The following is a 13751-nucleotide window of genomic DNA, read 5'->3' as shown; positions in this document are numbered from 1 at the left end:
ATGAAGCGATAACAATGGCTTAATCGTTTTTTATTTGTTATCAGCTTTTTTAATGCAGTTTTTTGGCCTGTTGTAAATCAAAACTAAACACTCAAAACGTATTATTTAACAATTAAATAGTTATTCACTTTTAAAAGATTTTTAAAATCATCCAAAGGCTTGATAGTGATCTTCTTGTGTTATGACAAGATGATAATTATCATTGGTACAACTACGCCTATCATTTACAAAATCTAATAACTATGGTGAAAAGAATGCAACCGCTATTCGATTAAACTTTTCGACATATTATCAACTTGTTTAGTGGTAGAATTTATTTGCATTCCTCGAGCCGCTATTATTTATTGATAAGCAAAGAAAATATTTACTCTTAAGAGAAAGTCAAAATTAATTTACTGTTTAATATTTAATACATATTTATCAACTGTCGCTCAAAAAATTAACTATTCCTTGTTTTACGAATTTCATAGTTCGTAGAAAGAACAATTGTAAATATGTAAGTATCCAAAATTTGAGGGCAGGGAGGAATTCGCAATTTTTTCCCGGTAATTTCGCGCGCCGCAAGAAGCAGCCAAAGTTTATCTTCGGAATTTTACCCAGCGAGTAAATAGCACGCTGACGCGAAAAGACGCCAGTGAGATTATAAAAGAAAATGCATCTGTCATTCAGAATCAGTTGTCTCGGATTGTTTCACAGTGAATCGTTCGTAAATTTTTAGGAACTCTTTTCGTGAGACAGCATTGTTATCGGCAACATGACTACAACGTCAAAAGTGCTTTTTGTTTTATCCTTGATTACTGTTACTAAGGCCATATTTTCCAATTTCAGTAATGGCGTTTGTTACAATCCTGCCCAAGATTTTTATACAATGATGGGCTCTCGAACCCCATATATTTATGTGCATGGTGACATAACAACGCGTCTTCCAGGTATCTATCTGTCGTGATTGATTTTAAAAATCTGTCGTGAAAAATTTTACCGACGTCTTTGGTGAAAGTTACTAAAATTAATTTCTTTGAATGCACATTTTTATCTATTTTTATATTTTCATCGCTGTTAATCTGGGTAATTTCATAAATGCAATTGTCTCTGTAGGATGTCAGCCACTGCAAATGTGGATGACTGCGAGACACGGAACTCGTTATCCTGATACCATGACTAAAGCGCGAATGCTCGAACTCGAAGACTTTAGGGAACAAATATTAACGAACCATGAACAAGGACGTAAGTTCTGGAGATTAACATCTACACATTTATTCATGAGCTTTTTATTTGATTTAGTAAAACGTCCTCGTTGTAGGTGGTCAGGTCTGTGAACAAGATCTGCAAAGATTGCGATTGTGGCGTAGGGATCCAAACTTTTACGAAGACAGAAATGGTACTTTAGCCTTCGAAGGAAAAAAAGAACTTCATCTGCTAGCCAGGCGACTGAAGGAAAGATTTCCGGAAATATTGAATTCTGATGATCAGAACAATTACAGCGTAAGTAATTGCCATAAATGATTTTTGACAATTCCGCCATCAATTACTACAATGTTGACTTGACTTCTTACCGTTTTCTTTTTAATGAAACTTCAGTTTATTACTACGAACAACGAAAGAGCAACTTCAAGTTTGGTCGCTTTTGCCGCTTCGCTCCTTAACGTAAACGAGTCGACGATCAACGTAAAACACGAAGATATCAAAGTAATTGAATGACATTTTAATTTTTATCAACGTCGATCAAAACCATTGATTTATTGACACGACTGTTAATGATTGAAATTAGGACGCTAAAAAGTGCCCGAGGTGGTTAGCACATTGGGATCCCAAAGTAGTATATTACGAACAAAAAAAATTCACGAACGGACCCGTAGCTCATGAAATGTTGCGTAATATTAGTGACCGACTTGGTTTCACCGAAACAATCAGATATCGTAAGAATGATTTTTAGCAATTTGATAGATTATAAAAATATATGTATTAACAACGTTTAATATTTCTGTATCTTATTGAATAGGTGATGCAAAAACAATGTTTGAAGTTTGTCGTTACGAGACAGCTTTGAATCCCCCAGAGGTACCAAACGTAGACAATATAAATGCCTGGTGCCAAATGTTCACTAAACAGGATATGATAGTCTTAGAATACGTCGGTGACTTAGATTACTATTATTCTAGCGGACCGGGTAATAAAATGAGCAGTAAAATCAACTGCGGACTTGTCCAAAAACTATTCGATAACTTCGCGTAAGTATAAGCTTCATTCATCTGTCACGTTGTCGCTGCTTGAAAATGTTCGTCGTACGTTGCAACTTTTTTTACAGGCGAATTGAAAATGGAAATCCAGTTCCTAGAGCTTTATTCACGTTCGGTCACTCAACAAATGTACAATCTATCATGTCACAATTGAGGGTTTATGAGAGCGAACCAGCGATAGTGGCGGACAATTTTTACGCCATGCAAAACAGAACCTACAGACTTTCAAAAATGGGACCCTTCTGCGCTAATGTTATTGCAGTTTTCTACAAGTAAGCTACAAAGACAGCACAAATCAATAGTTAATTCAAAACTCTTTCTAAATCGGTTCGCTGTTTCAGATGCACTGAATCGAAGTCACCATATAAAGTCACATTTCACAACTCTGAAAATGAAATAGACGTACCAGGTTGCAACGGTAATGTTTGTGACTGGGAATTCTTAAAAAAAGAATTTGGTCCAGTTCTGGAGCAATGTAATCCTAACTTCTGTGACATGTCAAAAGCAGCGCATATCTTGAGTTACAGTGGTTTTATCAGTTTAATACTTTCAGTATTCGTTACCTTCAGTAACAACATGGTTTATGTTAGCTAGTTAAACTGTTTTATTTTTCTCATACTCACACATCGAATCGAATAACACTGTACATAGAATTGTAGATAAGTGTGCTTTTATTGTAATATAATAGATGTTTAAGTTATTTGATAGCTAAACATGTTTTTATTAATAATGTATCTGAATACTATTAAATATAATTTAAGAATACAATTTAACTTGTTGAATTTTATTCTTTTATTCCATTAAATATGAATCACTGAAACTATACAGTTAAAAGATGGGGTGTTAAAGCAATGACTTTCGAAATAGAGAACTGAATAAAAGTATCAAATTCGTTTCATCATTAGGATTATTCACCTGAATTGAAAAATACATTGATGCCTATATTAATCCTAGAAGCTTACATGGGAGGATTGTGCCATGAATTTTACAAAGTTTTATTGCTTTAAGATATTTACAAGGTTAATCGCGATATGGTATGGTAATAGTCGGGCAAATCTTAAGTTTACAGAATGCCCTACTACTAGTATTATTAGATAGATAGAGATGGCAAGTATGGCGTCTATTTCAAATATGAAGATCGAGATATGTTTAATAAATATGTCTATTAATTTTTTTACTTATTTCATCGTCCCTTGTAGAACTAACAAAATGAATTTTTATAAAAACTATGTAGGTCACTGCTCTGTAATTGTCGAACGATTTAACTGCGCACGGAAACACACTTATTGTATTTGCATTTTGATTTCTGCCAGATAAGATTATACCGTCAAAGCAAAAATATTTCCATGCGAAGCAGCATTGCAGAGTTCTAAAATGAAGATATTTACAATGTGCTATGAAAAAAGCCTTGCAAAATCTTATCAACGAGATTTGTTTATTTTACAAACTTTTCTAACGTAGTCCGGCGAACGTGTAGAATGGTTATAGAATAATTGAATAGGTTAATAGTCCGTTCATTTGTAATCTTGGCGGATGTGGATACAAGATATCGAAAAAATTAGGAAACCCAGTCATAGTCCAGAGATTAGATAATACTATTCGTATTGTACTCCATAAGTTTTCCACTAATCTATTTACTTACCACTTAATCTATTTTCAAGTGTACAATAGCTACAGAAAATCACATAGTTACACTTGACTTAGAAATATTTATTTTTATTCACTTATTTGAATTCATAAATGCATACTAAAATGATATTGTTTGATATTACAATTTCTAATAATATTTGGAAATGATTCACCAATAAATATTAACTTCTATTCAATCACCTTTTGCGTCACGAGATAAATCCTCTTCATATTTGTTTGAGACAAATTATTCGTAAATATAACAGTTTGGATATGAAACATAAGCTTTTAAATTTTCAGTGCCATCAGCAATGAATCCCATGATGTAATCTCGAATCATGCAGGAAAAGAAACTTAAATCAACTTATCTCCGAGATTTCACTTGACGAACAAAGAGGCAAACATAACATCGCTCTTGTAAATTACGAAAGATAGAGACTGCAGTTTATAAAAGAGTAGATGTATTTGAATCTCCTTCCAGTTAGTTAAGTCTCTCTGCCAAAAAGAAAAAACAATTACGTCACATCTAAGCCCGAATCTCAAGTATACACTTTGAACATTTGAAGGAACGGCAGCTCCCATCAGTTCTACTTCGTAATATGGTTATTTTGAACTGGTGTATACTAAGTATATTATATTGTCTACTCGTTTATCTCTGGTCAATCGAAGGAAAGTCTGTAAATATCGACGATTGCTACAACTCTACTAGAGATTTTTATCCATATTTGGCATCGAGAACTCCGTATGAATTTGTCCATGGTGAAATCGAGCGCGTCGCAGGTAAGTTTGACAATTCCCGTTATTTCATTTTTCGTCCTGCCTTTTTTCGCTCTTGCCTTCTTAGCATTGGATAATCTTATTATCTACTTTAGCATTCAAAATCACGGAGGCAATGGCAAAATTAAAAAGAATGAAAACTTTCCAGCGTCGAATCGCTTATCGTTGTGCCACAACACAGTACCTCTCGTGTCATTGTTTACTGCAATTATTATTGAAACACGTATAAAAACCGCACTTCGCTATGCCAGATGATTTGCAGATATACGGCGTTTTAACATAATCGCCGGTGCGAACTGTTGTTGGTTCAATTCAATCAATGATATCTCTTAGCGTCGTCCGACCATTTTCACCAATGCGTGATACGTTTCGGAGACTTCCGCGCTATGATTACAGTTTTGCCATGCCTAAAAGAACATAATTTTGTTGAGTAGGCTGTACCCCTCTGCAAATATGGATGACGGCAAGGCATGGCACTCGCTATCCAGATAAATTGTCGAAGCAGCACATGCTTGACTTGGAGAGCTTCCGAGATCAAATTGTCGCAAACCACCAACATGGAAGTAAGCATTTTTGTACTAGTCCTCGAACTTATTTTTGCTCTTGATGCGTGTATTTCTTACGACGTCCACTTTACAGGGGGACAATTGTGTCCTAAAGATCTGACGGATCTGCGACTATGGCAGCCCGATCCGAACTTTTATGAAAAAAATGGGACTTTGGGCGAAGCAGGTAAAAACGAGCTGCATCTACTGGCTAAACGATTAGAAGACGCGTTTCCTGAAATTCTAGATTCGAATGATCCAACGGACTATAACGTAAGATAATTAATGTGACTACTGGCTGGCTATCGAAAGTAGTAGCAGCGCAATGTACATTTGCTTTCAGTTCGCGGCATCAAAACGCGCAAGTGCGACTTCGAGCTTGCTATCGTTTGCTAACGCACTGCTCGATACAAATGCCACAGTGAATTTTGACGGAGAAAAGTTGAAAGTAAGAACTCATACAATTTAAGAACATACTCGTTGATATTTAAATGTACTTGACGAGTTGATTTCCATGTAGGAAGATCAAGACTGCGACAGGTGGAAAAAGGAGTATAAACATGAAGTACAAATGACGGAGTACAGAAGGTTTGCGACTGGACCGGTCATGCATCGAACTTTAAATGAAGTCAGCCAAAGACTAGGTTTCACCGAAAAAGTTGGCTTTGGTAAGACATACGCTTGACAGAAAAGAAACTGCAGATTGGAATGACTTATTATCACATAACAGATATAGTGAGCGTCATGTATGACGTGTGTCGTTTTGAGACTGCATTAGACGCCGGAAAGATTTCCAAGTGGTGTACCGTCTTCTCGAAAGAAAATTTAATGGTGTTCGAGTACCTCAGTGATCTTGACTATTACTACTGTTGCGGACCGGGAAATACGTTGAGTAGAAAGCTGAACTGTAACATTCTGAAAAAGTTATTCAAAGCCTTTGAGTGCGTGATTTATGTTTTCTTTAACTTAATTTGTGAAACGAGATTAATTAAGGAATCACCGCGTGGAATTTCAGACAGCTGGAAAACAGAAATATCGAAAATCAGCCAAAAGGTACATTCAATTTTGGCCATTCGTCAAACATTCAATCGGTGATGACGTTATTAAAAGTCTTCGATCACGAGCAACCATTATTAGCATCTAATTACGAGTCAATGAAAAGTAGACTTTACAACACAACGTTCATGAATGCATTTACTTCCAATATCGTAGCTGTCTTCTACAGGTAATTTAGACAATTGAAAAACAAGTCTTACCATAACTCATCCCGTTGGATTTTCAGATGCGATAACATAACAATGCCGAACCAAGTGCAATTTCATATTGCTGAAAATCCAGTAGAAATACCAGGCTGCGAAGGGCCCTCCTGCGATTGGGATTACTTGAAACGAGAATTTCAGCCGATGCTTGATCAATGTGATGCGAACTTCTGCGATGTCATGCAAAATGATACAACGACAAGTGCATCGGATACTTTTATTAATAGACATATTGGCAATCCCCTACCTATCATCTTTATTACATTTAGTTTTTACACTTATATATTTGAATAATTCAATGAAATTGTAGAATACTCGGCCAGGAATTTAGCATGTACATATTATTTTTTAAGTACTTGTAAATTCATTGCTAATTATAATTTTCTATCTGTGTTTTATTACTTGCAAGATTAAATCTTTATACATTATAGTTTCTGATAAATATGTAAAAACAATTGCTGCTGAAATATTCACATTTATATCGTCTTCCTTTTTCATGGTGTATCAAAAATACTTTTGATGTTTATACATGCGCCTGTACTCTTATTCGTGTATATTGATTCATTCAAAAGAATTGATTCCCAAAAAGTGTATTATGGACGAATTTTTTGAAATACGACACATATCGCCACACTACTCGCACTTGTGGTGGAATATTTAACATAATAACATCTTTTTATCAGTTAATGACCTCTTTTATAAATTTGCCTATCGCTTTGAATAAGTTAAAAGTTAGCATATCAGATTATAAAAGAACAGATATATCAAATTACCTTTCAGTTGGTTTCGTTTCTCTTGCCGAAAAAGTTCGTCGTATACAAGAAACATAGTGCATATCAGTTCAAGTTCATGATGTGATTGTTACTGCCAACAACAATCTACTAGATACATTTTATTGTCTAATATCCACGTTTGTCTACTTGAAGCAGTTTGTAAACACTAATATATGCTATAAATCTATCGAAGATTTATATCTATATTTGGCATCCAAACTTCATACAAATTCATTCACGGCAGCAACAGCCGCGTTGAAAGCAAGTTCATTCATAAAATTTCTTAACATTGTTCATTATCATTGGTTTTTTTTCAAATCAAACAATATAATTCTTTGCTTCAATAGTTTCAACCATAAACGCAAGATGTTTTACGATACTCCACAAAATGGGTAAATTTTCCAGTGTCAAAAAGTTTGTCATTGTTTCAATGTTTTACATGACATTATTTATCCACAATTGAGATATTAACATATCCTATAAGCAGCTCACTACATCATGTGGCGGAAAAATGTGTGTCATTAGTGCAATGCAATCAATGATATCTCGATGCCACAGGAGAATTTTAATTCAAGCGGAATGTGTTTTAGAATGATCCGTGTGCGATAATTATATTTTGGATCAATTATTCTGTCGCACGCTTAAAAGCACATTATTTTATGTAGATTGTATAGGCTTTTAGAAATGTAGATGACAGCAAGACACGGTACTCATTATCTAGATATAATGACCAAGCAACAAATGCTTGATATAGAGAATTGCTCAAATTGTCACGAACTACAAGTATAGCATTCTTTAATTAGTATATATCCATTTCTATCGTGTCCATTTCATAGACACCCATTGTGTTCTCAAAATCTGATTAACTTATGTTTATGGAGGCGAGATCCAAAATTTCACAGTGACAAAAATGGTTATCTAGGCGAGTCAGGGAAAGCAGAATCTTTCAGCCATTTAACTAATAGATGTATTTTCGTGATCGTATTATTACACAATAGATATAGTGAACATCATGTACAATGAGCATCGTTTTGAGACTGTCAAACCGATCGGAAATATTTCTATTTGGTATACTGACTACACGAAGTAAGATTTAATGCAAACAATTTCGATTATTACTATTGTTGCGGATCCTTCAACAGATTAATTGAGTAAAAGAACTTACTTGAAAAGTGCGCTGAAATATGCTCTCCATTCAAATTAATACATATGGAAAAATTAAGTGATACCACTCCATAGGTGCATTTTAAATCTATACAATGATAAATGTTCTGCATATCGGTCAAGGAAAAATCACGCTACACTGATGAGTAGAACATATGCAAATCTTATTGCTGTATATTTTGCAAATAAAACTAGATCTTCTTTTTATGAATTTGTCGAGGAAAAAAATCGTTGCTCAAGAAATTCGTTACAATGTCAAATGTAGCAATAAAATAATGTTGTATTGTGAATTATTTCATACAAAACGATATTATTTTTGTAGTTTATTCATTTATATAATATATACATTGTTAAATGTGTATACGATTCAATATTCATGAATATACATATTGGAACAATAAGTGTATCGATGGCATCCCATTAAAATAACATATAAAAATGCGAAGTACAAAATTAAAGCGTTATAACTTATAAATAAAATAACAGGGAACAAATAAGTAGATAGATATATAAACGATAGATAGGCAAAGCCAACAATATTTTTTAGTAATTATTTTGATTGTTTCATTTTCGACGTGATATGCGAATAAACAATTAATTTGGAGTAAAATTGCTACAATGGGCAGCCTCCAAAGATAATATGACAATGTCAAAAGAATTATAGTAAAATAAATTAAGAAAAGCAATAATTAAATAATTAATCTTCGAAGTCATCCATGACAAATTTAAGGCCGGTACCCTTCGAATTTCTCTCTATCCACTCGTCGAATCGACATGACAAACTGTCCGACATGTAGTGACGCCAATCGCCGACTTTGCCTTTGCGTATGAATTTGGTGTTAGGATCATTTGGACAGGTATTCTTTTGAGCCAACAAATGCTCGTAATTCACTGATGGGTTCGTTGACATGCTACGGAATGACAAATGATCGCACAGCTGTATTACTTGCTCGTCCGTTATTTTGTTCTTTAGGAATTTCGCGGTTTTTCGAATAGCTGCAGCTTGGTCCTGAACAAACAAAGAAAAGCAATGAATGGTAATTTTTCCAACAATTTATATTCATTTCTCAGTGATTGCAGCAGTATAGACGCAATTCGCAAGATCACTAGCGTAAAAAAAAAACGTTTTTTTGTCAAATCGAGTTACATCAGTTACAGTTACTTAATGCTCAATTAAACGTTGGACTAGGAAATATAAATCCGTTGGCTCGTAAAAACAACACAATATACCTTTTTCATCTCTTCGTAAGTTAAAAACAGAATATTATCCTGATGACGACGTTCCCAGAACGGTAAGACATGACTCCAGAACGGCATCGGGGGTGCTAAAAGAAACGGAATAGACCGTAAATCCGTTTGCTTTGGTTTAGATGAGTCGCGTTTGCAGCTATATAAATAATTACCATTATCGGTGAGCATCAATTCGGCAAACTCGTCGAACGAGCAAGTCAAGTCGTGAAATAGTCGGCAGTAGTGATAAAAGCTGACGCACACGTCCTTTGGATTTCTCGCGATGTAGATCATCTGAAAGGAAATGATATGCGGCTGAAAGTTCGGTAATCGTAAAATAAAAAAAAAAAGAACGGGTCGGGGAGAGATAGGAGCATTAATGCAGGCACAAACGAGTTTTGCAGCGGTGCTTATAAAACGCGCGAGCGCAAATGAATGAGGATCGGGAAAAGTGAAAGTGTAATCGGAAATAAGCGACACGTACCTTTGGCTTCTTTTCGCTGAGCTGCTTTGGCAGTAAATCGAGCGGCAAATGGGTTTTTATGTAGCGCGGACTTGGCATATTATGCACTTGGTCCACGGATTCGCCGAGTTTCGTGAAATATTCCACGAACGAGCCGTTCACCATCAATGCGGACGATCTGTAAAAGCAGCGTTTGATGAAAAAACGATTATCCTTGAAACTATCGAAAAAGAAATTGCGCTTACTCAAGGAGTGGAGTCCTTAAGGCGACGTGGGTCATTCGAGCTTTCTCAATGTTCATATCGTTGCCTATGATCCAGGCCATTTCTTGTGCCCAGTGACTTCCTGGTAAAGTGGATTCGTTTGAGTTTTGGAGCATAATCGAGAGTACTTATAATTGTTGACATTTTTGCATTGCAATTTAAGCTTACAAGAGTGTTGAAATTAAAGCTATTTTAATCCTAGCGATTTCGCGCGCAGCATCATTCAAGTAAATGGAAACGTTTAGAAAACATCCATGTGAGTAAGACTTTGAAACGTTACTTACCAGTCCTAGGAAAAGAAACCAGCCAAAAGTCGTTCTCGCGTACCTCCAAATCTCGTATCTTCGGTCCGACAAAAACGTACTGCGGTGGCAGCAAGCAATTGCCGGGCTTAACTTTCAAAAATGCATATTTGACGCCGAACATTTTATCCAATTTCCTGCCGAGCTCGCCGTCGACGGTCGAGTACGTAATCGCCATGGTCAGATGAAAAGTGGATATCCCGAGCGACGGACGATCGCGACGACGACGATGCAGCTCGTCGCCTCAATGGAATTGGACTGAGAGAGCGCGCGCCCGACACTTCGACTGTAGCATTTCACCTGGCGACGTGCGCCGTTCGCCCGCTGCTGTTCCTTTTTTTTTCTTTTTTCTTTTCCTCCTTTATCGCAAGCGCCCGCGGTGCAACTTTCATCCGAGAGGTGCATTTCTGCCACGCCGCGCGGCGTGTGTACAAACGCTCTCCCGCGCGAGAGGAGAGTGAACCTTCTGCTTTTCACTCGATGGCTTATTAAGTTCGCCCAACTGAACTTCTGCTGCGGACTTTTGAGCTGCTTGCGTATTCTTGACATCGATTTTTCGCTTTTTTGACGTTAGCAAGTTATCGACTTTTACAAATCCTAAGATGAGTAGCATTTCTAAGAAAATTTGTCGTGCGTGATATAAATTTCATTATTTCACATGTGCTCCGTATAATTTCAACTGGTAAAGCACGTGACTACAAGCAAAAGTAATTAAAAAAATTTACATGTATATTATCAAGATGGCTGTCTATCCCGATTTTCGTCAATTTATCAATTTTTGTTGTTGTATAATAAGGTTCTCTTAGAATTGATAAGGAAGTCTTGAAACATTCATTTGAATCCAAGAGTACGATTTCTGAAAAATTTGAAACGGAAACCTCATTTGTAAAATGATTCACTTTATCGTGTAATTTTATATGACTGATTTTCTTCTCAATTATCTTATCTCATTAATTGTCTTTAATGACGATCTATTTATTGATTTTTCGCAGAAGAAAGACACACCGCGCAGCCTCTGCTCACCATCGCTCTTATGCCCTTGCTACAATGGACTCAAGCTCCGGCTATACGTCGTACAAAAAATCGCATCGTTATTGGTCTTTCAGATATCACAGTACGAATGTACTTTGCGCATAATATGCAAAAACACATTGATCGTTACGCGGGCTTAAACGTCACACCCTCTTGTGCTCGAGCACCTCGGTGCGTAAAGTTCAACTTTACTTCCTCGTAACGAGAAGCACTATTTTAAGCTAAACAAAGAAAAGACGTTCAAAGGGAAATAGAAAATGAACTTTATCAAAGACAATTAATTGGTGATAAACGACAATCGATTGCAATATCTTTTAATTTCGTTTCTTTTTGTAAGGCAAAAAGTATAAACTAACCAAAATCGATATAAGTATTTGAAATAAAAAAATGTTCTTTCAAGGTAGCAGTCTGCGTAAAAGTGATTTTTATGCAATGACTTACAAAATTCAAGCTCCGAAAGCACTCAATTTGAAAAAGTTACTTTCTCGAAAAATCGTCCTGTTGAGTGATGCCAACGATCGCGCACCGCGAGGCACATTTACTTTTGTACCACATTATATTTGGCTTCCATCCAGCACATAAAATAACTTCACAGTTTTATCCTGAAAGTCGAAAACTTGAGTTGCAAATTTTTAAAACCAACGAGCTTTTTCGGCACAGCTATACTTCACGCATTAAACAAGTTCATGTTCAGTCACTTGTTTTCTATTGAAATGCACTTTCTTCCTGTGCAAAATTACGCAACGACGATCACAAATATCAGTCATAACTGAGCCCCATAACGGCACGCGATCGGAATTCAAAATAAGATGAGTAAAATATAGCGTACACAGCTTGAAGTTAACGAAGTAACGAGTGCCGTGCGACTATTACGAGCTCGTCTTACCACACCAGTCTCATTCTACTTATTATACTTCCCGTATTATCCAAGCCATCGTCAAGCTCTTAAAGGCTTTTCCCGGTGTCGGCGCAATTGCGCGGCAACGATTGCAACGGAAGGAGATATATTTGTCGCCATGTGACGCCGATATATGTTTTATTTGTCAGGAATTATGCATGTCAAACTGTTTGTGCAACGAATAAAGGCCGTTCGTTTCTCACTCATTAGAAACGACGAGACACGCGAGCGTTCTTCTTCACTGGGCATGACGCTTTCATAAAGTTACGCGCGAAAATCCCGTTATTCAACAACGCTTTGCCTCTCTCTCTCTCTCTCTCTCTCTCTCTCTCTCTCTCTTTCTCTCACTCTTTCTGTCTGTCTCTCTCTTTCCAGTCGTTCCGGCAAATCGATCTTTCTCTCCTTTTTTTTTCGACACAACCTATTTTTAAAGTCATGTAACGTATTTGCATTGAACGATATTTTTGTCGCCTTCGAGAGTGGAAAATAGTACAGTGCAAATAAACTATGCAACGTCGATTTAGTGCAGTTGAATAAGCGACGTAATTATTTGTTGTACGTTCATGTAGCCTTTAGCGACGAATTCTTTTATTAGAGCTCTTGCGGAACGTAAAGACTCTCTTGGCGGATAACGAAAGTTACCTCGAACTGTTACGGACCGTCATTATAGGGAAATAAGAAACAAAATAAAACGAGACTTCTATTTTGAAAAGTGTCCGGGAAAGTTAATTCTTGTGCGGAAAAGCGATGCGAACGGACCCCGTAAAAGCCACGCCTACTGCCCTTTGGAAGGGACCTTTCTTGGAAAAACGAAATTTGGCAGCGTGCACTTTCTTTCGTGTAGTCGCGACAGAGCCAGAAAGATCGTGGAACGGAACTGCGAGTCGAGTTACCGACGGGGTGAGTCCTTTTTATATTTATTCTACTAGAATCGCCACAAGAATAAAGTTAAGATTGTTTTATTACAACGTCGGTGTTCATGAAAGTGCCTGCTCGCCGTAGCCACGCTGACGAGCTCGTAGTTTCAGTGCATATAAATTTTTCCATCGAAGTCCACGTGCAACAACACCTGACGCGAATGCTGTCATTGAATTCTCGCCTCCGAAGTATAGCAATCGAATGGTTTGAAAATTCATACTGCGTATTGGATCCTGCGTATTAGACTTGGAAAAGAAATCA

At 36.6% G+C, this 13751-nt stretch overlaps 3 protein-coding genes across 4 annotated transcripts; 2 read left to right on the top strand and 1 right to left on the bottom strand.

The window, feature by feature from the left end:
• Window positions 1–687: 687 nt before the first annotated feature.
• On the top strand, window positions 688–3005 carry LOC131669542 (multiple inositol polyphosphate phosphatase 1-like). Its single transcript, XM_058944484.1, has 8 exons — window positions 688–929; window positions 1096–1224; window positions 1301–1482; window positions 1579–1686; window positions 1769–1916; window positions 2000–2228; window positions 2306–2509; window positions 2579–3005. Exons 1-8 carry the CDS (start codon window positions 755–757, stop codon window positions 2829–2831), a joined length of 1428 nt encoding a protein of 475 aa, XP_058800467.1. The 5' UTR covers window positions 688–754; the 3' UTR covers window positions 2832–3005.
• A 1215-nt stretch (window positions 3006–4220) lies between these two features.
• On the top strand, window positions 4221–6970 carry LOC131669545 (multiple inositol polyphosphate phosphatase 1-like). 2 transcript variants are annotated; one of them, XM_058944489.1, is made up of 8 exons: window positions 4221–4646; window positions 5078–5206; window positions 5283–5461; window positions 5532–5636; window positions 5709–5856; window positions 5925–6129; window positions 6204–6413; window positions 6471–6970. In XM_058944489.1, exons 1-8 carry the CDS (start codon window positions 4466–4468, stop codon window positions 6739–6741), a joined length of 1428 nt encoding a protein of 475 aa, XP_058800472.1. In that variant the 5' UTR covers window positions 4221–4465; the 3' UTR covers window positions 6742–6970. The 2 variants fall into 2 exon arrangements, with proteins under 2 accessions (XP_058800472.1, XP_058800471.1); XM_058944488.1 differs by having other exon boundaries at window positions 5919–6129.
• Window positions 6971–9081: 2111 nt separating this feature from the next.
• On the bottom strand, window positions 9082–10820 carry LOC131669552 (luciferin sulfotransferase-like). Its single transcript, XM_058944499.1, has 6 exons — window positions 10625–10820; window positions 10323–10422; window positions 10099–10255; window positions 9788–9908; window positions 9615–9709; window positions 9082–9393 (listed from the first exon to the last, which is right to left on the bottom strand). The coding sequence occupies exons 1-6, from the start codon at window positions 10818–10820 to the stop codon at window positions 9082–9084; spliced, it is 981 nt and encodes a 326-aa protein (XP_058800482.1).
• Window positions 10821–13751: the final 2931 nt, after the last annotated feature.

The sequence above is a fragment of the Phymastichus coffea genome, unplaced genomic scaffold (genome assembly GCF_024137745.1).
Source record: "Phymastichus coffea isolate CEN01 unplaced genomic scaffold, Cenicafe_Pcof_1.1 PCOF00094, whole genome shotgun sequence".
NCBI lineage: Eukaryota > Metazoa > Arthropoda > Insecta > Hymenoptera > Eulophidae > Phymastichus > Phymastichus coffea.
The sequence above is the reverse complement of the archived record's forward strand: the minus strand, read 5'-3'. Positions and strand labels throughout refer to the sequence as shown.

Excerpts from the sequence above, each read along its gene's own strand:
- LOC131669552 (XM_058944499.1), bottom strand. The coding sequence starts at position 10,820 with ATGGCGATTACGTACTCGACCGTCGACGGCGAGCTCGGCAGGAAATTG. Across the intron at positions 10,423-10,624 it reads GGTTTCTTTTCCTAGGACTG|GAAGTCACTGGGCACAAGAA; the intron begins GTAAGTAACGTT and ends CCACTTTACCAG. Across the intron at positions 9,710-9,787 it reads ATTGATGCTCACCGATAATG|CACCCCCGATGCCGTTCTGG; the intron begins GTAATTATTTAT and ends CGTTTCTTTTAG.
- LOC131669545 (XM_058944488.1), top strand. The coding sequence starts at position 4,466 with ATGGTTATTTTGAACTGGTGTATACTAAGTATATTATATTGTCTACTC. Across the intron at positions 5,637-5,708 it reads TTGACGGAGAAAAGTTGAAA|GAAGATCAAGACTGCGACAG; the intron begins GTAAGAACTCAT and ends ATTTCCATGTAG. Across the intron at positions 6,130-6,203 it reads AAGTTATTCAAAGCCTTTGA|ACAGCTGGAAAACAGAAATA; the intron begins GTGCGTGATTTA and ends GTGGAATTTCAG.
- LOC131669542 (XM_058944484.1), top strand. The coding sequence starts at position 755 with ATGACTACAACGTCAAAAGTGCTTTTTGTTTTATCCTTGATTACTGTT. Across the intron at positions 1,687-1,768 it reads TAAAACACGAAGATATCAAA|GACGCTAAAAAGTGCCCGAG; the intron begins GTAATTGAATGA and ends GATTGAAATTAG. Across the intron at positions 2,229-2,305 it reads AAACTATTCGATAACTTCGC|GCGAATTGAAAATGGAAATC; the intron begins GTAAGTATAAGC and ends CTTTTTTTACAG.